General features: G+C 37.1%; 2 protein-coding genes across 3 annotated transcripts in view; one reads left to right on the forward strand and one right to left on the reverse strand.

The window, feature by feature from the left end:
* Positions 1-9,821, forward strand: part of LOC135200305 (NADH dehydrogenase [ubiquinone] iron-sulfur protein 4, mitochondrial-like) — a 38,821-nt gene extending 29,000 nt beyond the window's left edge. Inside the window, exons 3-5 of the mRNA XM_064228842.1 lie at positions 6,066-6,178; positions 6,569-6,656; positions 9,423-9,821. Of these exons, the coding sequence (XP_064084912.1) occupies positions 6,066-6,178; positions 6,569-6,656; positions 9,423-9,575 (354 nt within the window). The 3' untranslated portion in view covers positions 9,576-9,821. The remainder of the gene's footprint in view (positions 1-6,065; positions 6,179-6,568; positions 6,657-9,422) is intronic.
* Positions 9,822-10,070: 249 nt separating this feature from the next.
* Positions 10,071-26,458, reverse strand: part of LOC135200304 (lysophospholipid acyltransferase 7-like) — a 137,298-nt gene continuing 120,910 nt past the window's right edge. For both annotated transcript variants that reach the window (XM_064228839.1, XM_064228840.1), the window contains exons 6-9: positions 21,781-21,954; positions 21,313-21,451; positions 16,432-16,620; positions 10,071-14,598 (exon numbers count right to left, since the gene is read on the reverse strand). In XM_064228839.1, coding sequence (XP_064084909.1) covers positions 14,446-14,598; positions 16,432-16,620; positions 21,313-21,451; positions 21,781-21,954 — 655 coding nt within the window. In that variant the 3' untranslated portion in view covers positions 10,071-14,445. The remainder of the gene's footprint in view (positions 14,599-16,431; positions 16,621-21,312; positions 21,452-21,780; positions 21,955-26,458) is intronic.

Below are 26,458 nucleotides of genomic sequence, written 5' to 3' on the forward strand. Positions count from 1 at the left end.
GTATAAATTTTTTTTTGGAAAATTATGTATGTGTGCGTAGTGGTTTTGAGTTACGGTTGTTGTGACGAGTTCGGGGATAACTCGGAACAATCCTTAGTTCTAACATATGGTTAGGATCAGGTGGTCGGGATTGGTTGTGTGCTCCTTCATAAGGTGTATTGTCATATAAGTGGATCAGCACCATTGACAAAGTCCTTTTAGGCTCTGCTGAGTAAGCGGATAAGACCCCATCGGCAGACCCACAAGAACTCTTGGCCATAGATCATATATCTCGCTAAAGTTTGTTCTTGAGGTGATGCAGACTACTGGGCAAACACCCACGAAGTCTACCACCTATCAGGTAGGAACCAAGGTTTTATTTATACCTACAACATATGTTGTTTACCTGTCTATTCCATATAGTAGCTGTCTCTTACCCTCCACCGAAGGGTGCCAATCAGCTATGTATATATCTGACAGGTAAGTGGATTGTATGAAAATGATATTGTTATTATACAATAAAGTTTCATACATACTTACCTGGCAGATATATACAATTAAAGGCCCACCCAGCCTCCCCGCAGGAGACAGGTGGAAGAGAGAAAATATGATAGAAAACGGGGATGGTTCCTAGTCCTGCCGCCCAGGGCAGGCAGGTAGATCACCTGACCTACCTGTAGCGAGTGGCGCGAAATTTGAATTTCTGTCGGGGACGACGGAGTCTTAGCTATGTATATATCTGCCAGGTAAGTATGTATGAAACTTTATTGTATAATAACAATATCATTTTTCCTAACTATACAAATCTCAGGTCCATTACATTTTAAGCCCACCTCTGCCACCCCTCAATCTGTTCCTGGGCCTAAAGCAAAGTGGAATGTTTACATCCAGTCTATCGGACAAGCAGTTACTGCCTAACTACCTTGTTGTTATTCTTCTACAACCAATTTCCAGCCTACACTGAAAGTAATTCCTAATGTAAAGGACCTCAGGTTTGTATCGTTAGGAAAAATACAATATACTTTTTAAAATTGTGATTTTTTACTTGTTCTGTTCCTAACTCCATCCTGTTATCCTCAGATAGAATCCTTACAGTCTGAATCAGCATATCTATTTCCTTGATGCTCTTACCATATAGCTCGATGTTGTTCATGAACATCAGATGGTTAATTCTGTTGCCTCCTTTCTTGAGTTGGTATCCAACGTCCATTCTGCACTATTTTTGTCATGGGAATCATGGTTACTACAAAGAGTAATGGGGACAGTGAGTCACTGTGAAAGATTCCTCTCCTGATGTTAACCTCTGCTAGCCTTATTCCAGAGCTTTTAAGTTTTTTATTCCAGTTGTGCATTGTATTTTTTATTAAGCTGATGGTGTTTTCCTTTGCCCCATATATTTTCAAGCATTCTATTAGCCATGTGTGCAGTTTCATGTCAAAGGCTTTCTTGTAATCAATCCATTATTATTATTTTTTTTTTATCATAGTCATTCTATTCGAATGGGTGGTTTTTACAGTGTGGGATTCCGGATTGCATATTGCCTCCTTAGGAGTCCATCACTTTTCTCACTATGTTTGCTGTTTCTAAGAGCACACTCTTCTGTATGAGCCCTGGAGCTACCTCGGCATATAGTTTTTCCTGGTTCCTTTTCAGGGCTCTTAGGATCGTGCATAGTGTTCCTATTATTATGGGTACAATGTCCACTGGCATATCCCATATCCTTCTTATTTCTATTTTCAGGTCCTGATACTAATCAGTCTTTTCTCTCTATTTCTCATCTACTCTGGTGTCCCATGGTATTGTGACATCAATGAGTGATACTTTCTTCTTGATTTTGTCAATCAACGTCACGTCTGGTCTTTTGGCACGTATCACCCTATCTGTTCTGATACCATAGTCCCAGAGGATCTTTGCTTGGTTATTTTCTATCACTCTTTCAGGTTGGTGTTTGTACCACTTATTACTGCAAGGGAGCTGGTGTTTCTTGCACAGGCTCCAGTGGAGGGCTTTTGCTACTGAATCGTGTATCTTTTTGTACTGGTTCTGTGCAAGTGCCAAACATTCACTTACTATGTGGTTTATGGTCTCGTTTTTCATATTACACTTCTTGCATATGGATGAGATGTTATTCCCATGTGTCGTTCATTGGACATATGTGGTTCTTAGGGCCCGCTCTTGTGCTCCAGTTAGCATTCCTTCTGTTTCCTTCTTGAGTTCTCCTCTCTGTATTGTTTGTTTGTTTGTTTGTATGGTGTTTTTACGTTGCATGGAACCAGTGGTTATTCAGCAACGGGACCAACGGCTTTACGTGACTTCCGAACCACGTCGAGAGTGAACTTCTATCACCAGAAATACACATCTCTCACTCCTCAATGGAATGGCCGAGAATCGAACCCGCGACCACCGAGGTGAGAAGCAAACACCAAACCAACTACGCCACTGAGGCGCTTTCTCTCCTCTCTGTAGCCATTGCCATGTTTCATCACTGCCTGGTTCTTTAGTCTGTCTCATGTACTGTCCTTGCATTGGTTCATTGAGCCATTCCTCTGTTCTGTTTGTCTTTCTCCTGTCCATATTTCTGGGTCTTTGTCTACTTTTATCAGTCCTTCCTGTGCACTCTTTAGCCATTCGTCTTCACTGTTTTTCAAATATTGCCCCAGTGCTCTGCTCTCAATGTTGACGCAGTCCTCTAAACTTAGTAGCCCTCTCCCTCTTCCCTTTCGTGTTATGTATAGTCTGTCTGTATTTGTTCTTGGGTGTAGTGCTGTATGTGTTGTCATGTGTCTCCTAGTTTTCTGGTCTATGCTGTGGAGTTCAGCCTTCGTCCACTCCACTACTCTTGAGGTGTATGTATCTGATTACTGGTACTGCCCATGTGTTTATGGCTTTCAAGTTTTGACTTGAGTATCGCCCTAAGTCTCTTCATATATTGTTATTATTATATATATATATTCAGAGGATGAATACTTTTCTTATGCTGCTAGTGTGCTTGAAAATGTTTATTGTTATATTCACTTCATAAATCTCTTGAACTGTAGTTCTTTATTTGTTTGATGTACGTAATATCCCCTAAGGCCATAATCAAGGGTAGAAGGAAAGAAGTTCAAAACGTGTGATCTCCTATTATAGTACAGTTTTACAATACTCGTTAATTACATATGAAAATGACACCATAACTTCTGCAGTGACCTGTATTAGCCTTTGTTGTTCTTGCTCAGCTTGTACCAGCAGTTTTGAGTTTCTTCACCTTGTCGAAACCTTGTCTAAGAGCAATTTACAGTTCTGTACTGAATGTTATTAACCCTCTTACGCCGATTGGACGTATTAAACGTCGAGTAAAAATGTCTCCCGTATGCCGATTGGACGTATTATACGTCGACTCAAAAAAGTTTTTTTTTAAATTCGCGAAAAAAATACTTATAGGCCCACCAGCCGAAAACTTTTGAATCACGCACCTTGGGGGATGCTGGGTGTTTACGGATCAAGGCGTTGTTTTGTTTACAATCGTTATGCAGGCACGCAAACGCAAATTTCTTTCTTATCGCACATAAAAGTATCAGTGACACATCTCAAAAATTATTTCGTCACTTTGACATAATTTTTGCACAGTTTTAAATTATCCGTTACATGGAGTATTATATATGAATATGTGTGCAATTTCATGTAGAATACAACAAAAAAATACTCATGATTGTAGCTTTTATCAGTTTTGAAATATTTTTATATAAATAACGATAAGTGCCAAAATTTCAACCTTCGGTCACCTTTGACTCTACCGAAATGGTAGAAAAACGCAATTGTAAGCTAAAACTCTTATATTCTAGTAATATTCTATCATTTGCCTTCATTTTGCAACAAATTGGACGTCTCTATCACAATATTTGGATTTATGGTGAATTTATGAACAAACTTTTTCCTTACGTCCGCGCGGTAACTCTTCCGATAAATTTTTTTGTGCGATTGTCCTAATGTTTGCACCATTTTAAATTTGCTTTTACATAAAGTTTTATATATGGAAATGTGTGCAATTTCATGCACAATACATCTAAAAACAATCCATGGTTGTAGCTTTCATAAGTTTTGAAATATTTTCATGTAAATAACGATAAGTACAAAAATTTCAACCTTCGGTCAAATTTGACTCTACCGAAATGGTCGAAAAATGCAATTGTAAGCTAAAACTCTTATATTCTAGTAATATTCAATCATTTACCGTAATTTTACAATGAATTGAAAGTCTCTAGCACAATATTTCGATTTATGGTGAGTTTATGAAAAAAAAAAAAATCTTCCTTACGTCCGCGCGGTAACTCTTCCGAAAAAAATCAAATTTTTTCGTGCAATTGTCGAAATGTTTGCACCATTTAAAATTAGCCGTTGCATAAAAAGTTTTATATATGAAAATGTGCAAAATTTCATGTAGAATACAACGAAAAATGATTGAAGGTTGTAGCTTTTCTCTTTTTTGAAGTATTTGCATATAAATCACGATAAATAAAAAAAAAACACATTCGGTCAACTTTGACTCGACCGAAATAGTCGAAAAACGCAATTGTAAGCTAAAACTCTTACAATCTAGTAATATTCAGTCATTTATCTTCATTTTGAAACAAATTCGAAGTGTCTAGCACAATATTTAGATTTATGGTGAATTTTTAACTTTCTTTCCCTCCGCGCGCCGATTCGCAGCCGCAAATCTCCGAAATGCGTACGTCGCATTCTCCTAATATTTGTTCCTTTTCATATTAGGTGTTTTATAGAGTTTCATATATGAAAATGTGCGCAAATTCACAAAGAATACAAACAAAAATATTTGAAGGTTGTAGCTTTTCTCATTTTTGCAATATTTGCATATAAAAATTTCGACATTCGGTCAACTTTAACTCGTCCGAAATGGTGGAAAACTGCAATTCTAAGCTAAAACTCTTACAGTATCGTAATATTCAATCATTTGTCTTTATTTTGAAACAAATTGGAAGTCTTTAGAACAATATTTAGAATTATGGTGAATTTTTGAAAAAAACATTTTTTTACATCCGCGCGTTACGAATTCATGCATCATTTTGTGATAATATTTTTTCTGTGTTGCTTAGATCGTTTTACAATTTGTTATATATCAAAATGATAGCAATTTAGTGTACAATACAAAGAAAAAAAAGTAACTCGTTCGCTTAAACCGTTTTTCGCACAGCTCAATTTGAATACAATTATGTATGAATTTTTTTTTGCTACCATATATCGCATTATTTCTATATGATAATGATATTTTTTTCATTTCTGATGGTTGCATACTAAACTTCAGGCAATGACAAAAAAAGGAGCCAAAAATGAACTCTTAATCTTGAAAATTAAGTGCGCTGTGATTTATTGAAAAAATTATTTTTTCCGTTTCCGCGCTCACTCCAAACTCGCCTCGGCATGCGGGAGACGTCTTGGTTTTTACTGCTTAGGAGTAAGAGGGTTAATAGAGTTAATTTTTACTTAACACCAGATAGATCATATTGATTATCATTGGCCTGATTTTTTACCTTTGTTTCAACTTTCCTGGTTTCAAGTACCTAGTATAGTACTAAGACCAGTTTTGGATGGTGATAGTCTACATGAGAGGGTATGGTGTTAAGGCTTTTATCCATTTATCCAACTTGAGTGACAAAATGATCTTATAGGTCCCAGCGCTTGTTCTTTGTCCTAAATTTTATATTCCATTCCTTAATTCTGATTATCAAAGGAGTCATGGAACTCTTTCTTTTATGGCCTCATTTTAGCAGCAGGGTGTGTAATATGCTAAAAGTTAATTATATTGTGCTGAATATCCCCTTTTTATACCTTGCAATTTTAATTCATAATTGTAGCTTGTAATAGCAAAACTTTTCATAATGCAAAACATATGTGTGATTGCATATATTCTTGTAATCATGTGATTGAAAAATCTGTGAATTCCTCAAAAATATCTACAGCAATTGAGTATTTGAGAGAAATGAGGGATGCCAAAATATAATTCCACTGGCTTTCAAGTTGTCAATTTTGTATGATGTAAGATTGTGCCAGCTGTATACATTGCAATGATCCGATTGTCTCTCTTTCAGCCTGATATTACACCAGTTAGTGGTGTGCCAGAAGAACATGTAAAGACACGACGTGTTCTTATCAAGAAGCCTACAAAAAATTCTATGCAGTCTGGGACCAACAGCCTTCACAGGTAAGTGTAACCCTAAATACTGTAGTTTTAGAGTATTTCCAAAGTGCTTGTTTATATAAAGTATTTAGTTTCAGTGGCAGTGATTTTAAGATGTGATTTTACATGGAATGTTAGTGTCTTTTATGGTACTGCCAGATATAGAAAGGGCCTTAGACAAATGTAGTAGCCTACCTTAGCCATCTGCACAAGTATCTTATTCTTTTAAAAGTGGATTGATATGCGCGAGGTTCACTTGTAACACATGAATAGGCTTTATTAAAAGTAATGGGATTTTGTTAAAAGGGAAGTAAAGTTATTTTGGATATATTGTATAAGCATAGTAAATATAATGTGATAATGATTGTGATTGAAACATAAAATAATATAGTATGTAATAACTTATTTACGCAGGTGGACGATAACATTCGAAGCACGTGAACGTTGGGAGAATCCCTTAATGGGATGGGCATCTACAGCTGATCCCCTTTCCAATGTTGAGGTTAGTTTTTTAAAAGAAAATTTATTTAAAATTCATTATTGTATTGATATGTTTGTATGGTGACAGTAACTGTATTATTGAGACTGAAGAATTCAAAGCAGGAAACACAATAACAAAGGTACTCTGGTGCAGCTTCCTGTGCATGTGGTGATGTCTCACACGAAAAGTGCTATCAACGTAACTAGCTCCATAGCTGTTACAGTAAAGATGAGAGTCTAAGTTAAGAACAGCTATAAAGGCATGGGTGATATTGCCTGAATGCCTTGACTGTTATGGTTGGGTATGGCTATTACACATTTAAAAAATACGATCACAAAGCTATCCCAAACAGTAACAAACCTAAGAAGCCAAATATACCCATACCTCTCCAGCAGTACAATAAACCTGTAATGGACTAAGCCCCTCATACAAGTAGCAATAACAGGTTTTGGGTGGTGGGCAACCCACCCATGGTGAGCATCTGGGAGAATCGGGGATGAAAGATGTGCTATTAGTACTTTTTTAGCCCATAAATTCACTAATGGCAACTTTTAGACTAGCCAAGATCAAGGAATCAGGTGTCTCAGGGGTTAGATGTGATCTTGGCTTCAAGGGAGAATTTACTGTCTCTCACTCTCACATGACGTCTTTTATAAATTTGCTCTTAAATATACCAAGGGGTTGCTGTTGGTTTTAGTTCTTATCTTTTATGATAGTATGTCAATTATGATTTTAATTTTGCAAAGAAATATTAGAAAAGATGTATAATCCAAAAAGGTTACTGCATCTTTGATCTCAGTAAATTTACAAAAATATTTTACAACAAATATACTCAAAATGTTACTGATTTTAGTTCTTTTCTGTTTTGATGTTGTATGAGCTATAATTATAATATTGCAAAATAAGCTATAATTATAATTTTGCAAAATAAAGTAAATTTATTTATGAAAAAAAATGTATAACTTGGTAAAATTTATGATTGTCTTGTGAAGAGGTCCCATAAAGGGTTGTAAATAGTCGTTTTTAAGTTCTCATAGAAGGTAGGGAAAGTTTATAGGATTTTTTTCTTATAACTTGTGCATTTGCATATCTTTCTCTTTCCACTGATGTGTTTTTTTTAAATTGGCCAACCTCAAAGCTTCCCCAGCTTGGGTTGCTGCATACTGTATTGATTTTTCAGTCTGGCTTTTAAGGGTTAAAAAAAAGCAGTGAAAAGGAAAGTGATTAAATAAAATAAAAACTCACTTTCCAACTACCAGCTGGTAGTTTATTATTCGTAAACTGAACCTTCAAAAGGCATAAGTGAAATTATGCAATTTTATACAGCCTGGTTTGAAGAATGATGGAAACTTAGCAGAAATGTCACTACAGAAGTTGAAAGGGGGGAGTGGTAACTTATGCCCTACTGATCACAAGTTGGTTTCTATATTTAAATTTTCTTGGTTCTTAAATTGATGCCCTTCACTTCCAGTGTCATACAGAATTACCCAGCCTATGGTTATGAAATTTATTTGATTAGTCTTCTACTTTTAAATGCTGCTTTTGACCATATTCTAATTTTCTATAAATCATAATTTAATCAAAATTTTTTTTAAACAAATCTTTAGGTTAACCCAGTTTGAGCTAAATAAATTAGCTCATTTGCCGGGTTAAATTTACTAATAACAATAGACTGTTTATTATGAGGCCTTATTATCAACTGTAGGACTATTTTATCTTATTGAATTTTTAACTGATGACTTAATTGGCAAGAAAGTGACTACATTAGAATCTGATGTTTCCTTGGGGTAGTGTTTGCAACCCACTATTTTTGATGTGTGGTTGGTCTTGGAGACCTACTAATTCCTTAAGCAGATGTTGCTACTCATTTGCTTGAGTCTCATTTCCCCATTATAGACCTGTGGTTTCTTAATCTCTAAACAGGTCCAGTAAAAATATGTGCATGTTGCAAATTACAGAAGATGAAGTTGAACCCAAAGCATATTCAAAGTATGCATGATCTTTTGAGTGTTTCTATTTAATGTCCTTATAGGTTTCATCTTGATTTCAGATTCACTTCTGAGAAATATATCTCTCAGAGGCATAAAAATTGGTATATTGAGAGTGTAAATTTCTCATTCCATATCCAAAGAAATTACTGGTAACATTGATTAGCTGTGTGGGGCTAGCTAACCAGTGTTTCATAATTCTGATCATCCTGTTCATTCAGATCAGTCCAAACTATGCTGTGAACCACAGTATGAGTGGGTAATCTGCTTGCTCTTTTTTTTTCTTTGTAAGGTTCAGTATTGCACATTTTCTAGTTTTATACCAGCAGTGACTGAATCATGGAATGATCTTTCTATTCTTATAAGTTGAATCATTGGAAATTCAGGAATTCAAACTGGTTTTATTTTCTCCATCTGTTCTTAGAACCATGGGTTCTGTTTCTTATCTGAATCTCAGGTACTCATAAGATTGTTCATACAGTTCTCAATCAATCATTTCATGGGTATTTAGGATCACATTCCGTCCTTCATACTTTGAAATTTGGAATATTAAAACCAATTTTTTCAAAAAAACTCATTAGAAATATTATTATAACACAGAGCTCCCTTCCAACCCCAATTAATTTCTGGGAGCTATCAGGTTAAGATGGCAAAGGGAATACCTTGAAGTTTCAGGATCTTTACAAACATGTATAGGTTACTGAATGACAAACATCATGTTTTCATTTTGAACATGGATTTAAGTATCTGGAATAGGTTTATGTACACCAAAATTAATTTTTTTCAATTTTCTTTCCAGATTAATTTTCCCACAAGAGAGGAGGCCATTGCATTTTGTGAGAAAAATGGATGGTTTTGGGAAACAGAAGACCCACCAGTTAAACCACCTAGAGCAAAAAGTTACGGGGCTAATTTCTCTTGGAATAAGAGAACTAGACGATCTACAAAATAGTTATGTTCTGGGAATTTAGCGTGAATTTTTATTTTCATTAAGGTATTTCAAAAATTAGGATGATTTCCCTCCCCAACCATGTCAAGATTTACATTGTGGGAATTATGCTCGGTGTACTAAACGTGTATTAAAATTGTAGTACCGAGCTCTTTTGAGTTATGTAATTTGAAGATATATATTAAAGACATGGGAAAATATATTCCAATTCTTTATGTACATAAAATAAATGTAATTTACTCAGAATAAGTTCTTTACTAGTTCCTTCCGTGTCACCAGAAGTATTACAGAAACTTCCCTGTTGTAATGTCCTTTGATAGCTAGTTTTCACTCCACTGCAAATGTAACTTTACTAAGTTTGCATTTATTTCCCCCAATCTCTGGCCAGTCCTCTCAGTCCAAATCATAACTGATTCAAACAGCCAATAACAATGCCTCCAAACATTTAGTGTAAATGACAGGACTTATAAACTGGGAATATGGTTACTTAAATCACAGTTGTGTATAAACATTTATTTCCCATAATTAACTTGCTCTCAAATCTAGGTAAAACATTTGGAAGTGAAGATCTGTTACCATTTTACGCTTGGAAAATATTTCCAAAATTGTTAATTCTGATTTTGGTGTTAAAAAACTGCACAATTCCAAGATTTGAGCTTATATAAATATCTATATAAGGGTGCATCTACATAATCTGACAGTGTCTGACAGAAACTTCTGACATCATAGGCGAGTCATTTTAGCAGTGTTAACAGATCTGTAGTCATGTTCACAAGTACAACTATCTGGGGGGGCCAAATTTGTTGAAAACAATCAGACACCAAGCTTGTTTGCTGTAAATAACTAACATTTCACTCATCTACCAGCCATCCTGTGTGTGGGGATTACAGTAACTTTCTTTGTCTGCCAGACATGTCTGATTGTGTAGACACATCTTACAGGAATTTTAACCACAAGAACATCTATTTTTTTTTAAACTATTAAGTGTATAATATAAACAGTGATATAATTCAACATCATTACTGATACTAACTGTAGATAGTTTGGTATAAAAATAAATGAAGGGATAAGTACATTTAAAATATTCAGCTAATAAACAAGTTGGAAGAATCAATAAGGGATAAACTACTACATGTACAATCAGTATTATGTGTACCTGTAGTTTGTATGGCTACAAAATTACTAGACAAAACATCTTTTCTAATCTACAAGATAATCCAATAAACTGGTTTTCTGCTGACTAAATATTAGTTTACATTCCATAACAATTTTAATAAGAATCCCCAAAATGGCTAATCACAGGTACCTCATTAAAGCAGATACTCTATTTCTTATGGAAAAAAATCGAATTTCAATTATCAAGATTTTTTCAGCTTTGTCTCCATACTGTAGTTTTCCCCTTTCATGACAGTTCTTTGAAAGTATGTACTGTAACAGCATATTTAAAGCATTTACCTCAACAATGAGTCATATTTGCTACATTATAAAATTTAAGGAACAGTTTGTGGCCCTTTTACAGAGATGTAATACCTCTTTATTTTTCACAGCATCCACACAAACAATATTTACATAAAAACACCCTCTTATAAAGAATGTGCATTACTGTTAACAGATATATTTACACAATTATTTTTGTTCAAATCCCCTTGATTTATGATCTTGCAGTTATGAAACAATAATAACCAAACCCCTCTTATGCCAAAAGATATCCTTGGGAGATTTTAGTGATAAAGGAACAGGATCATATAAATTAGTTTGTAAAACCACTGCCTGTTTCCCCATCACCCAATATCTAATGACAATTATTTATAACCTTAGAATTCATTGGCAGCAAGAAACTAACATATCAGAAAAATTGTGCAATGTACATAAATCACACAACACAAATCTCAAACTTATGGGTAATAACAGTTTCACACAATTCATATTTAACTGGAAAAAAGTTATTGGTTAAACCTGTTAAAAGCTTTGATTACCAACATAAAATTATCTCTATTTTAAAAATTATGTAATAACTTTTCAAGGTTTCAGTTTGTAATACTGACTGTAAAATTGATTTTACTTAATAATCATATATTTAAATATTTCATCAATTTTTATGCAATGTGTTTCTAGAATGTTCTTCACATACTTTATTAATAGTCTGCTTGAGTAACAGCAACTGAAAAGAAATTGCCTGTAACCAACATTGATGCTTCAGAGTCTGAGACCCAGCAGTATGGTTATTCTCAATTGTGCCAAGAAAATAAAAAGCCAAAAATAAATATACATGTACATAAAACTACAAGTCACCTCATATTATTACAAACAGTACATATTACAAAAATACTATACCTTTGCCATGTATGAAATGAAAATTATCATGCAAGTTATTTTTTTAGCCCAACACTGGTTTGCTATGACACCAGGATTTGAACTCTTACCCAGAAAGTACATTTTAATCCAGAACATCATATTGTGGGATTTAGCATTAATAAAAAAGGACAAAAATATATGCAAATGTAACTATTAATGACAGTACCCAGAACACCAAGCTTTTATTTTGTTAATACTTTTTAATGAACACTACTATATTTACCTGTACATTAGCTAGTTCTCACACTGCATGCAAATACAACCTACAAAAATAAGTCATCCACATACTCTTACATTTAGTTTTGGCACACGTTTATTTTTTATTTATTAAACTTCACTAAATCTCTCTTACTATTAGTTAAACAAAACAATACAGTATATAACATATTCATATACAAACGCATTACCAAAATAAGGCTAATACACTGTATATTGCCATTTTAATTAATAAACTTGAAACAAACTTAATACTTTTAACCAGTCAAATTACACTACTGTCAAGTTTATAATGTCTTAAAGCCACAAGTTGATACATAAGATAAAAGTGACTAGATTCTGAAAATGTGGCACTAATATTTTCTTCAAGACAGAAATAACAAATTCAGAGCACTCATCCAAACTTAATTATAATCATTAGTACTTACTTCAAAATATACTACTACTTGAAATAATGGAGGTTAAATTAAGTTTACAGTTACAGAAGTCTAAATTTTAAGTAAGCCTAAAATTCTAACTATTATTTTTAAAACTGTTATTTATGGTGCTAAATATATCACTAAAAATGAACTCATACAAAAAAACTTAAATTTTGTTAGAAACCATCACTCTAATTCGGTCAACTGTAAACTGAAAGTATGAAAGAAACAATGAGGAATTTAGAGATAATTGGAAAACTCATGGTTACACAAGTTATTTTCAGAATGAAGTCTTGGGAAATCAATAGGGCAACCACAGCAGAATACCAAACAAACAAGATAAAAACATAAGTCAACTGTAGCTCTTAATTGTTCCCATTTTGTTCTCTTACATAAGCTACAAATAAAATCTGTAATTGGGAATTACAACACAAAGAGAAGAGACAATACCGAAAAGTCCATGATATGATGATATCAGGATACATATAATTAGACTGTATGTAATACATTTACTACTAAGTGTAAGACATACATCACTTGACTTAATCATTCTAAAAAGGGGATATGTGACTCACGAGGTACTGCTACCAAGTAATTTATGTCTTAATCTCCAAGCCAAAATTACGGACCTTGTCAATAAAATAATAATGAACAACAGGCATCATGATAAAAAGCCAAATTAAGAATTTTGCCAACTTTCAATAATGAGAAGTGTTAATAAAAAATGCCAACTTGGTCCCCTGGCCTTGTACTCAAAATATAAAATAAAATAAAATAATGAATAGTCTTAGTAAGTTTTTTCATTATGGCTCCAAAGTCTGTACATGGTACACTGTACCTAAGTTTTGTTAATGACCCTTTTAAAAAAATTACGTTTATGATGCAGTCATGAAAGTGTCAATTTAAATCTTTCTACTGTTTGACATAAAAGCCATTTGGAAACCACTCCAAAATCAGTGAGTAATACTGAATAGTTTATACTTAATGACATATGTATAGTACTGTAAATCATACTCTATAACACTGGAAAAGCCTCACCAAATACAACTTTATCTTTCCATGCTTAAAATTTCATTAAAACAATAAGCAAAATGTCAGTTATCCATTTCATAACTTCATAATTTAATTAATGAATAAGTCTTTCCCTTAAAATGTTAACCAAGCCTGTGCATTCAAAATCCATCAGTGGTTGAGCAACATTACATCAGTATTATGCCAAAGTTAATTTACCAGTTTCATCATTTGCATCTTGATTTCAATGTATAATGAAATACCACACCTGGCTGTTTATTTCAAGTTAGAGAATTTAATAATGTAAAATCATTTTTATTTCCAGTGAATGAGTTACCTCATTATCTGTTCCATACAAATCTGCATTATTAGTGGTTTTGAATATACTACCATAAAAATCATCATTAAGCAAGTAGGCATTTCAAAGATGTAAAATGACTTCAGTAGGCATTAGGATCTTTCCCCTGATGATCCTTATACAGGGATGAGACTGGATTTACAATATAACAAATGCTATCATTAGACAGCTTAACACTGAAATGATATCTTCAGTTCTCACAGGGCTGGCCTACATAAAAATGTTAATTTCCTTTTGGTCTGCATAATCCAGTGTTCATTCTCTGATTTTGCTTACATTAACCTGTGATATAAACTGAGACCTCAACTTCTGTTAATCATGAATTGAAAAACACCAATTAGGTAAAGGATAATTTGCAAACTAAATGATGTAAGTTAGAGAATATACAGAACTCAAATTATGATTCAGTATGAATGTTAGCCGTAAGACATTCTAAAACACTATTATGTCAAAAGAATACATCTATAAATGAAATTCACCTGTCTCAGCTGAAAAATAAATACCCAAATTATGATCAGTCATCCTTTTTGGAGCCTACTGCATCACCATTCAAAGTATCCGAAGCAACCGTTGGCTCACTCGGAACTTCTATGGTTCGTTTGTAACGAATTTTTGTGGTCTCATCAATGACTGCTGTTGCACGAGCCTTCTTCAGCTTATGTTCTGCCTGGTGTTGAAGAAACAAATAATCCTCATTACTCATACTGAAATCCATACCTCCTTTCCTTCTTACAATAAATAAAGTATACCCTATATACTCACATATCATGCGACTTTTGAAGACCTAATTTTGGAGCTAATTTTAAGGGGGTCACATCATACATGAGATATAAAATTAGCGTATGTAATATTACATACTTACATACTAGTATCATATGAATTAGCGTATGTAATATTCACATACTAGTATCATATGATAAAATACAAACATAATGAGCATGCATCTTTTCCATGGATCTTTTTAAAAGTTATGCTTTACTTCACGGCATCCAATATTGTATGTATTTCATATTACTATTGTATTAAAAATACAAGCATAGCAATAAATGTTTTGGTTTGGGAATCAGCTGAGGGCATTGCAAGGTAAGTTTACTTTACTGTATTGAACTCAAATCAGATTATTTTACATTATATACAAAGTGTTTTCAAGTCGAAATATCACTTGAATATGTATCGTTGTGAACGAAATTTAGTTATTTGTTCGTTAGTAGATGGTGCTGAGGGCATGTTTATTGCATAGAAAAATCAACAGATTGCATTGATGTTTTCACTTGATTTCATCAGAATACTACGAGCTTTGCATATTTACCTTTTATCGGAGTGAAAACTAAAATGTGTTTTTTCATGCCAAACAGTTTTGATTAAAACACATTTCTCTCAAATTTTGATATCGGTCGAGTTTGATGGTGCTATACCAAAGTTTGTGGGGGTTTCATTCATGTTGCCAACGCACGATAATAGTCATTAGCAGATGAAAATTCTTTCCTGAGCTTCAACTACAACTTGCAACTTAAATTTAGCAGTACTATATGCCCTTGCCCATCTTTTCTCCATAGCAAATAAGGATACAGTAATGTAAAAATATATAGGTCCTATTCTACTTAACATCATTTGTAACATAACTACGGTAATTTTTTACAATTGTACAATGGTTGAAATGCAAGCAGAACCGGTGTTATCGGATTCGGTTGTTCATAGAAAATCAGCTGGTTCTGGCTGTATGCGTTTACACAATAAGTATAACATTACTAACGATACTTTCAGCATTCTCTTTTACCCTTTTAACTTAACTAGAAGATGGGATAGATAAAGAGATGGAGGAAAAGGGGTTAGCCTATTGTAATTTGGTCTCAAAAATTTATCTTCATAGATCAAATAATTTTTTAAGGGTGAAAATTTAGGGATTGCATTATATGAGAGATCGCGTGTTATACGAGTATATACAGTAATTATACAGCTTTACTTGCACTACAAATGCTAATTTTAGCAAAGTCACTCACATAAAATGAAATCAATTAGTGGAATTTATTAGAGTAAAAATACTAAAGCTACAACACAAAAATTTAAAACTAAACTTCAAGGGACAGTTCTGATAACTTTGTATCTGCCAAATAAAACTAGGTATGATCTGCGAGATGCCTAAAAGTGGGTACTAATTTGCAGTTTTTATCAACTTTTGCGTAGTTTTTTTTATACCTGCAATGTCCCTTGTAATTTTTTTTTACTTAATGCAAACTAATCAAATGTAATTAATAATTTAAGCATATAAATATTTAACTAATAACTATTTTAGGAATTTATTATTGGAGTTGAACCTAAATTACCTCTGGAAAATTTCTGGCATTTTCAGTTTACAAATACCTACTCCAAATCCCCTGAGTCTGTTATTGAGACTCTCAGTTTTCAACCTCAAGTAGTTTTTACACTTTCAGTGCTTATTTACCATTACAGACTTGTCAAACTTTCATATGAAGAAATAAGAATAAAGCAGAAAACTAACCTTTCCAAGGATAAGGTTTACATACTGAGCAGCACAATGCATCAGGAATAACAGTCCATGGTAGAGATAACCAATTGAATGCCAATAGTAAAGTGTTGTATTAACCCTCAGGAGAAGGAAAGCCATTCCCATGTAAGCAAAGTTCTGCATTTTGATAAACCACGAGAACCAGTCATACAACTTCTTTCCCTGAAATAAATAATAAAATGAGGACAAAACATTCAGATAATGAGATGAGAATAAATAATCAAACGTATCCTCTAAAATCATGACACTACAGTGAATGCAAAAAATTTTTTTCAAATTTTTTGTAAAGCAAAATTACTATTATACAAAACCATCACTCATGCAAAGCCCACGCTCAAGGTCTTTTGCATATCCCAGACATTGTAGTCTCGTCTAAGTAACAGGAGCAGAGTTGTAGTAACCTATGCACATTCCACCTTGATCTAAAAGTGCACAGCAATCACCTGCCTCACTTTATGTACTCTAGATAGAGGCTATGGAGGATCAGCAGGGCTGGGACGAATACACTTTTTATGACTGATTTCTGTGACAAGATCAATTTTGTTAGATTTATTTTAACATAAAGCCATCACTGATACACACTGGAGCTCAAATTCTTAATTAGAATGGAAGTTCAAGCTGCACAATACCCAACAATTGCAGAATCCACAGAATTCTTGAAGAAAGGAGAGGGAAGTTGACCCTGGCTGCAAAGTGTGTGTGGATGTGTACTCACTCATACGGTTCCGCAAAGGAAAAGCATTTAGCATTTATTAGGCAAAGTCAACAGATCATCAGACAAACACTAACTGTTAACAATGGATAACTAGCCTATCTCTAGTTAAAAAAAGTTAAAAACCTGTTAAAAACCTATTATTTACCTTCATCACAAAATAATCAAGAGAATAAGGAATCACGCAAAAATTAATAAAGAGAGGAAGGAGTAGTTTCACTCCCAAAAAAACTCAATACTGTACGTAATAAACACAAGCTATTCATACACAAACAATAAATACAAAAACAAAATGTAATTATCAGAATCTATCAGTACCAACTTGTAATGGCTAACTGTTTAATAAGTATTACTGAACTCCAGAAAAAAATGCCTATAACCCTGGAGAACTAGAAAATAATGTATATTTACAATGAAATACCAACTCCTTAATCATGAATAGCTTCATTCTGTTTGAGCAGCTCTCTAGTCAAATCAACATGAAACAACTTGAACTCATTCTTATGAAGAAAGGTGCACTGGAGAAGGAAGGTGGGCATTAAAATCAAGACCAAGGGGTTTAATATGAAAAACATGCTATTGAAAAATCAATTTTTGTATTACAAAACCCATTACTACTCATACATAGCCTGAAATGAAAGTCTTTTACTTAAATCATCTGGTGCCAGCTGGAAACCGGTTAAAACATTAAACAAAATTTTAAATGCAAGGATTCCGTGGCATCCGACATCCGATACGTAGCCGAGGTTACAAGGAGTAACAAGGATTAGGGTGTCTCAAAGACTTATTAGTCCATCCAAGGAGACACTGTGTGCTCACTTAGCTGGAAATGAGTCAGAGACTATGCTTAAATCTAGAGATGTATTAGTCTTCCTTCCAACCCGGGATAAGACATAAGAGGGGTGACTAGAGGTGGGCAGTCAATGTTAATACCTCAGGTTTGTTAGCTATGAAAACTACAAATTAATGAAAAATTTGTCATTTGTTCATACATGGAACAACCCTTCAGTTTTAACGTTAGGATAGATTCACAGTTTGAAGGAGATATGAGAATCCTGAACCGACTGGAGGTTTGGTACACTTGATCATTCTTCTTAGAAATGAAGATTCTAAAGAAGAGGACCTAAGCCTTTGAGATGTTAGATATATGGATATCTAACACCCAGTCCACTAGGTTTAAATACAATGTAACATATCCAGGTTCATTGCATAAATGGAAGTCAAAGAAAAGTATGTGTTCAAGCAACAAATCATGTCAGCCACATTATAAGGTTTGTCACCACTCGTCACTCCAAATGCTGGAGAAAGGAGTTGAAGCTACTTAGAGGCAGATTTGTATGATGTAGGGAACATACAGTGTTGTACCATAACTGCAGCACTCCTGCATCAAGCCAGTTCCAGCATATGATGTTTCTATTCTTCAAACTGCCTGTAAGTATTGAAGAAAGAGGTAAAAGAGGCAAAGAGAAAGAAAAGAGACCAGTCATCTCACTCATTCCATCCTCCACACTATCCTCTTAGGCTAGATATGATTGTCCTACCAGGGACACTGGATGAGCCACACTTGTTGAACAGCCACCACTGGAGCCAAAGAAAAAGTGTCCAAGGATCTGTGGGCAATATCCTTCAGGTAGAAGAAAGTGATCTGACGTAGCCAAGAACCAACTTTCAAAATTCTATGAACAGAAAAGTTCTTAAATGGCAGGGAAGAATTTATTTCTCTGATGTTATGTGCTTCTGCATTCAAAGCACTGGTGCCAGAACTTGACGATGGGGAGTAGGCTTACCTAATCACTTCATGTAGTTAAACAACAAGGTATTCATGGAAACCTCTTCTTAGCCTGGCTTGTGCTACCACAAATCCTATGACACCTAGGCTCTAGGTAACGAGTCCATTTTAGATAACAATGCAGTGCTCTGACGGGGCAAAGCAGTAACTCTTGAATGTCGCTGGTAGTAAACTCCATATGGAAGAAACAGAAAATGAAGCAAATCTGTCATCAGGAACCAAGGGGATTTTGGGGATTAGCCACAAATTTCAGGCCAAATTCAAAAGCTACTGACCCCCAACCCCTTGCATGTTTACGTCATAATCCTGACCATGGAGCTCTCAACTCTTTCTGAGAGAGCCAAAGCCAGAAGGAAAACTGTTTTCAGAGTCAGCTCCCTGTAAGGTGATTGACGCAGGGGCTCGAATGGAGCTTGAGTCAGACTACTCAACACCAGAGTAAAGTTCCATGTAGGAGGTTTGAGTTCCCTAGGTGAACAAGACTGCTCAAAGCTCTTGAACCACATAAAGAATTCCCAGGATGAAGTGATTTCCACATCCTTCAGATGAAGAACTAATCACAAAGCAGCAGCACTGTAGCCCTTGACAGCAGAAACAGAATCTCTTTGTTCTGAGAAAGATCATGAATATCATTCATTATCTACTGAATAGAAGTTCTGAATGGAGAGAAATCCTGTCAACAACACCAATCACAGCAAATGTCTCATTTCCCTTGCACATGGCTGAAGAAGATCTGGGGTAGCGGGACATCTGAGTCGCTGCTCTGCAAGAAATGTGAAGAGATAAAGATCCTACCGATTGGTTCTACCTCTCCACATGAAGATGGCAGAGATGGTTGTGTTAAGGTGGAATCTCTCCTGCCACTGCTGAGAGAAGAGATAAAAGACCTAGGAACAATCCGCTTGGAGCCACATAGGAGCTATACTAGGGTCATCCTGAGATTCTTGGAACCAATTACACTGTTCAGGACATGATGGATAAGGCAGAACGGAGGAAAGGAATAAACTTCCAGGTTGTCCCAAGTATGTGGAAGGGAGTCCTCCACCCCAGCGAATGGAACTGGAACCACCAAACAGTAGACCTCTAGCTTTCTGTTGAATTGTGCAGCAAAGAGGTCTTACATGGGTCCTTCCAAGTAGACAGAGGAGATGATAAGATAACCCCACGCAATGTCCTATGACAAATGCTCATCCAGGTACGTGCTAAGTACTCTACAGTCAAATTGTGCACTGTCAAAGGAATACACACTAGACAGAGGAGATGTCCTCGCACTGCCAAAGGAATGCGCACTGTCAACAGAGGAGAAGTCCTATGATGAGATCCCCTACTACTCAACAGAGATGTCTAGTGATGTTAGGACACATTATTAATAGGGGTTAGTTTTTCCAGACCTCAAAGCCTCAAGTAGACTCTTCTCGGGCTGGTTGTCAGGGATCAATCCTGAGAAAAAAGAAAAAAAAAAAGACTTTATTTGAGAAACCTGTCTTATTTTAAAAAATTTATGATGTTATTAATTGAAAAATCTTTGCTTTCAGCAAGAATACTTTTCATTTTTGAATTCCGTAGATAAATAGATCTTTGCTGGGTCCAATATGGGCACTCAACAAGTAAATGCTGTACTGTCATGGGTGTTTGACATCTGTTACACTTCATTGGGTCAGCATGTGGTGTTGACATCAAGTGACCATGCGAGAATCTTGTGTCCTAGACAGAGCCTTGCTAGGATCACCTCTTTTGATCTTTCCTCCTGTGAGGATGTCCTCCATGCATACAATTCAGTTTTTGTGTTTTTAAGTTTATTTGTTGTTGGCACCGAGGCCCATTCTCCTTTCCAATCCTGGTAAATCAATGGTTTAACAGATTTTACCCAGTCTGACACTGGGGCATGTGTAATTGTTGGAGGGATAGTGCAGGCTAATTTGGCAGCTGAGTCTGCATATTCATTTCCTTTTATTCCCACATGTGCTGGAATCCAACATATTTCCATTGATAACCCTGTTTGGAGGAGTTGATGAATTTTTATTTGTATTTCCTGCACTATTTGGTTTCCTGATTTATACTGTCTTATAGCATCTGTAGCGCTACGTGAGTACACAAACGTGGGCTAGTGTTAATTATGGGTTTGTTGTAAATAGTAATTAAATTTTGCATTCTTTCATAAAGATTTAATTGCAATAACACTGAAATAATGCAAGAACCACATCATTACTAAAAGGCTGGAATTCTGTACACTATACCACATCAAATGACAGAAAATCACAAGTAAAAAACTATGGATTTCTAAACTTAATACAGTATCCTTAAGTTATAGTCTCACCAACATACTAAATACATAAATGGCATATTTACTTACAGTGTCTCCAAGCTTCCTTCTCACTAGTCTGTCAAAATAGTCCTCAATTGCAAGAATGAATGGCACAGTAAGCATGGAGAGGTAATATCCCGAATGAACACCATGCCAGTATGCAGATGTCAACATTGTAAGAGCTTCCCTGCAAGCAATTTGACTTTTGTAACCTCACATCTGCTTGCCTCATCAAACCTTACTTTTACATTTTCAGCAGTATCATGCAAATCATTAGGATAAAATAATTTACTGACCAGGTTCACCAGAAATAACTGTAAAGTATTTTTAACAGCCACAATGATTACTGTATTTTATCATTCATATTAAGTTTTATCCCTTTATGAAATCTGTAGACTGGTAGGTAGTAAAACATATAAAAAGTCCCAGTTAGATACAAGTTTTGGATGTGTTTAACAAAGTGTAACAGTAAAAACAAAACAATCTATCTTGACTTCACTTATAGACATAACTTACTTGATTGGACGAGCTAGTTTAAGCCGCTTATAAACATTATTAGCCAGCCAGAACTGAACAGTCATGTTCCAACATCTCATACCAGCACGCACAGTGGGGGTAAAATCAGCGCCATATTCATCAATGTTGTGGATTGTCTCAAAATTAAACTCCGTCTTCTGTTCTTTATTGTCTCTGAAAATGAAGAAACATGTTATTGTTAGTATACAATAAGGTTTTGTACATACTTACCTGGCAGATATATACTTAGCTTTACGTCTCTGACGTCACGACAGAATTCAAAACTCGCTGCACACGCGACAGGTAGGTCAGGTGATCTACCTTACCCGCCGCTGGGTGGCGGCTGTAAGAACCAATCTCCCTTTCCAGCCAGAATTCTTCTCTTCCACCTGTCTCCTGAGGGGAGGCTGGGAGGGCCATCAATCGTATATATCTGCCAGGTAAGTATGTACAAAACCTTATTGTATACTAACAATAACATTTTTGTACATGAACTTTCCTGTCAGATATATACTTAGCTGACTGACAACCTTGGTGGAGGGAAAGAGACAGCAATATAAATATGGAAAAAAGGGGGAAACAACACTAGTTGTAGGATGTAAAATACAACCTTGGTTCTTACCTGTTTAGGCAGAAGACTTCGTAGTTACTGTCTATGAGTCTGCGTTGCCTGAAGAGCTTCAGCGAGGGCGTGACCTACAGCTGACAGACTCTTTGGGTCTATCAAAGGGATTTGGTATCCGCTTACTTGATAGAATCCGAGCAGGAGCTTGTCAAAGGGGATTCGCCCTTCATGAAAGACATGCCTACCCGCATGCTCTTTCAAACAACCAAAAAACTTACAACCTAAACAAGGGGGAAAAAATATACTACAAAGGATATGTCTCAGCTCCCTGCCCCAGCACCGAATCCGCTGATACGTACGGGCCTAACGCGAAGCACTTTTCATACGTAATTTTGACGTCTCTCAGATAGTGGTTTGCGAAGACTGAGTTGCAACGCCAGAATGTTGCCTTCATAATATTACTCAGGGATATGTTTTTATTGAAAGTTAATGAAGTGACCTTCAGAAGCTTGAATTGACTTTCATCACATATCGCATGTGCTTCTTTCACCAGGCTTCTGATGAAGAAAGAAAGCGCATTCTTCGAAAGAGCCCTCCTTGGATCTCTTACAGAGCACCAAAGGTTGACATCATTGCCCTTAAGTTTCTTCTTTCTCTGAAGATAAAACTTTAAACTTCGTACTGGGCAAAGTGACCTCTCTGCTTCCTCGCCTACTAAGGCAGACAAACCTCGGACTTCAAAACTCCTAGGCCAAGGATTTGAGGGGTTCTCGTTCTTAGCCAAGAACGAAGGCAGGAATGCACAGATCGCTGCATCTCCTCTGAACCCCACTTTCCTTTCTATTGCATGGAGTTCACTAATCCTCTTTGCGGAAGCCAATGCCATGAGAAAAAGTGTCTTCCTCGTGAGGTCTCTAAAAGAGGCAGACTGAGGCGGTTCGAACTTAGGGGACCTAAGGAAGCGTAGCACTACATCCAGATTCCAACTCGGAATCTCTGGCGAAACCTTTTTGGATGTTTCAAAAGATCTTATTAGATCATGAAGGTCCTTGTCTTCTGAAATGTTTAAGTCTCTGTGCCTGAACACTGCAGCCAGCATGCTACGATAACCTTTAATGGTTGATACCGCCAGTCCACTTTTCTCCCTAAGGAAAAGTAAGAAGTCTGCTATTTGGGTTACAGAGGTACTGGAAGAGGAAAAGTGATGGTTCCTACACCACCGTCGAAAGACGTCCCACTTCGATTGGTAGACTCTAAGGGTAGAAGGCCTTCTTGCTGCTGCGATAGCCATTGCAGCTCTTGCAGAAAACCCTCTCGTTCTGACCAAACTTTTGACAGTCTGAAGCCAGTCAGACCGAGAGCGGGGAGGTTTCTGTGATACCTGTCGAAGTGGGGTTGTCTGAGCAGATCGATCCTTTGTGGTAATGTTCTCGGAAAATCTACTAACCATTCCAGTACCTCTGTGAACCATACTTGTGTGGGCCAGAAAGGGGCTACCAGCGTCATCCTTGCTGCCTCCGATTCTGCAAACTTCTGGAGAGTTTCTCCCAGTATCTTGAAGGGAGGAAAAGCATACATGTCTAGGCCCTTCCAATCTAGGAGAAAAGCATCTATTGACACTGCCCTCGGGTCCGATATCGGAGAGCAGTAGTTGCCTATCCTCGCATTCTTGGCTGTGGCGAAGAGGTCTATGTGAGGCCTGCCCCAAAGACTCCACAGGTCCTGGCAAACATCCTCGTGAAGAGTCCACTCTGCAGGCAGGACTTGATCTTTCCTGCTTAGGAGGTCTGCTCTGACGTTCTTTTCTCCCTGTACGAACCTGGTAAGGAGACAAATCTTCCTTTCCTCTGCCCACAGCAGAAGTTCTTTTGCTGTCTCGTACAGGGAGAAGGAGTGAGTCCCCCCTTGCTTCCTGATGTATGCCAGGGCCGTGATGTTGTCCGAGTTGATCTGAACTGCCGAAGCTAGGACGTAGGGCTCGAATGCTTTCAAAGCTAGCCAAACAGCCATCAGCTCTTTCTTGTTGATGTGCCTGGTCACCTGTTCTTTCTTCCAGGCGCCTGACACTTCTCTTGAGCCGAGCGTTGCTCCCCAACCTGTTTCCAACGCGTCGGAATACAACACTTGGTTGGGGTTCGGAATGTGAAGGGACATTCCTTCTGCAAACCTGAGAGGGTTCGCCCACCAAGAGAGGTCCTTCTTGATTTCTCTTGAAATCTTGAAGGAGAACTCTAGGTTTTGAGAACGACACCTCCAGTTTCGATGTAGAAAGAACTGGAGAGGTCTGAGGTACAACCTTCCTAGAGAAAGGAATTGCTCCAACGAGGAGTGTCCCCAACAAACTCATCCACTCCCTCGCTGTGCATATGTCTTTCTCTAGGAAGGCTTTGAGTTTCTCTGACCCTCGGGCTATCCTTTCTGGAGAAGGAAAAGCCCGAAAATCCAGAGAAACCATCCGAATCCCCAGATAGATACGATCTTGACTAGGGATTAACTGAGACTTTTGAAAGTTCACCAAAAGTCCCAGAGAACTCGCCATGAAAAGGGTCTTTTGTAGGTCCTCCAAACATCTTTTCTGTGACTTGGCTCTGATCAGCCAGTCGTCCAAGTAAAGGGACACCCTGACTCCCTCCAAATGTAGCCATCTTGCTACATTTTTCATTAGTCCTGTGAAGACCTGAGGGGCTGTTGAAAGGCCGAAACACAAGGCCCTGAATTGGAATATCCTTCCTCCCATCATGAACCTGAGGTATTTCCTTGAAGAAGGATGGATCAGCACATGGAAGTAAGCGTCCTGAAGATCTAGGGACACCATCCAATCCCCTGGACGAAGAGCCGCCAACACTGAGGATGTCGTCTCCATGGCGAACTTCCTCTTTTCTACAAAGAAATTCAGGGCGCTTACATCCAGAACCGGTCTCCATCCTCCTGAGGCTTTTGGAACTAGAAACAGGCGGTTGTAAAAGCCCGCTGAGCATGGGTCGCTCACTAGCTCTATAGCCTCTTTCTCTAACATTTGTTCTACTGCCTGCGTTAGAGCGTGGCTCATGATGGGATCCCTGTACCTGGCCACCAACTCCCTCGGAGTCGTCGTCAAAGGTGGTCTTTCTGTAAAGGGAATCAGATATCCTTTCCGGATAATCGAGAGGGACCAGTTGTCCGCTCCTCTCTTTGCCCAGGCTTCTGCGAATCTTAGAAGCCTGGCACCTACTGATGTCTGGAGGACTACTTTCCTACTTCTTAGCTCTGGATGAGCGCGAGAAGGATCTTCCTCTCTTGAAGGGTCTATTACCTCTTGAGGTAGAGGCTCTAGAAGGAGGGCCCCCTCGAAAGAGCTCCTGTCTAGCTGGAGTCTCCTTCTTAGTCTTCATCTGGAAGGAGGTCCTAGGTTTCCGGGCAGACTGAGCGAGCATGTCTTGAGTAGCCTTCGCAGAGATAGCTCCTGAGATGTCCTGGATTATCTTCTTTGGGAAGAGAAGCGGCGAGAGTTGCGAATAGAGAAGCGAGGCTCTTTGAGCATGAGAGACGGACTTTGTAAGAAAAGAGCAGAAGACTGATCTTTTCTTAAGAACCCCTGCTCCAAACAGGGAGGCTACTTCGCTCGATCCATCTCTAACTGCCTTATCCATGCACGTCAGTACACTGTTGAGATCCTCTGGCGAAATGGAATCCGGGTTCTGAGTCTTTTTAGCCAAGACCCCCAAAGACCAGTCAAGGAAGTTGAAGACTTCCAAGACTCTGAACATTCCCTTCAACAGGTGGTCGAGCTCGTTCATAGCCCAGGTAGTCTTAGCTGACAAGAGAGCCGAGCGTCGTGCGGCATCCACCAGTGAAGAGAAGTCCGCGTCTGCAGATGACGGTAGACCCAGGCCTAGGGGTTCTCCAGACTCATACCAGAAGCCTAGTCTGCCCGTAAGCTTGGAAGGGGGGAAAGAAAACACTGTCTTCCCTTTCTCCTCCTTAGAAAGAAGCCAATCACCAAAACCTCTCAAAGCCTTCTTCATCGAGATGGTTGGCTTCATCCTCACACAGGAGGAAACCTTCGTCTTCTTAGAAGTCGAGAATAACGAGAGAGGAGAAGGAGGAGCGACGGGAGTAAGAGCGTCTCCAAAC

Source organism: Macrobrachium nipponense, chromosome 26 (genome assembly GCF_015104395.2).
Source record: "Macrobrachium nipponense isolate FS-2020 chromosome 26, ASM1510439v2, whole genome shotgun sequence".
Classification (NCBI taxonomy): domain Eukaryota; kingdom Metazoa; phylum Arthropoda; class Malacostraca; order Decapoda; family Palaemonidae; genus Macrobrachium; species Macrobrachium nipponense.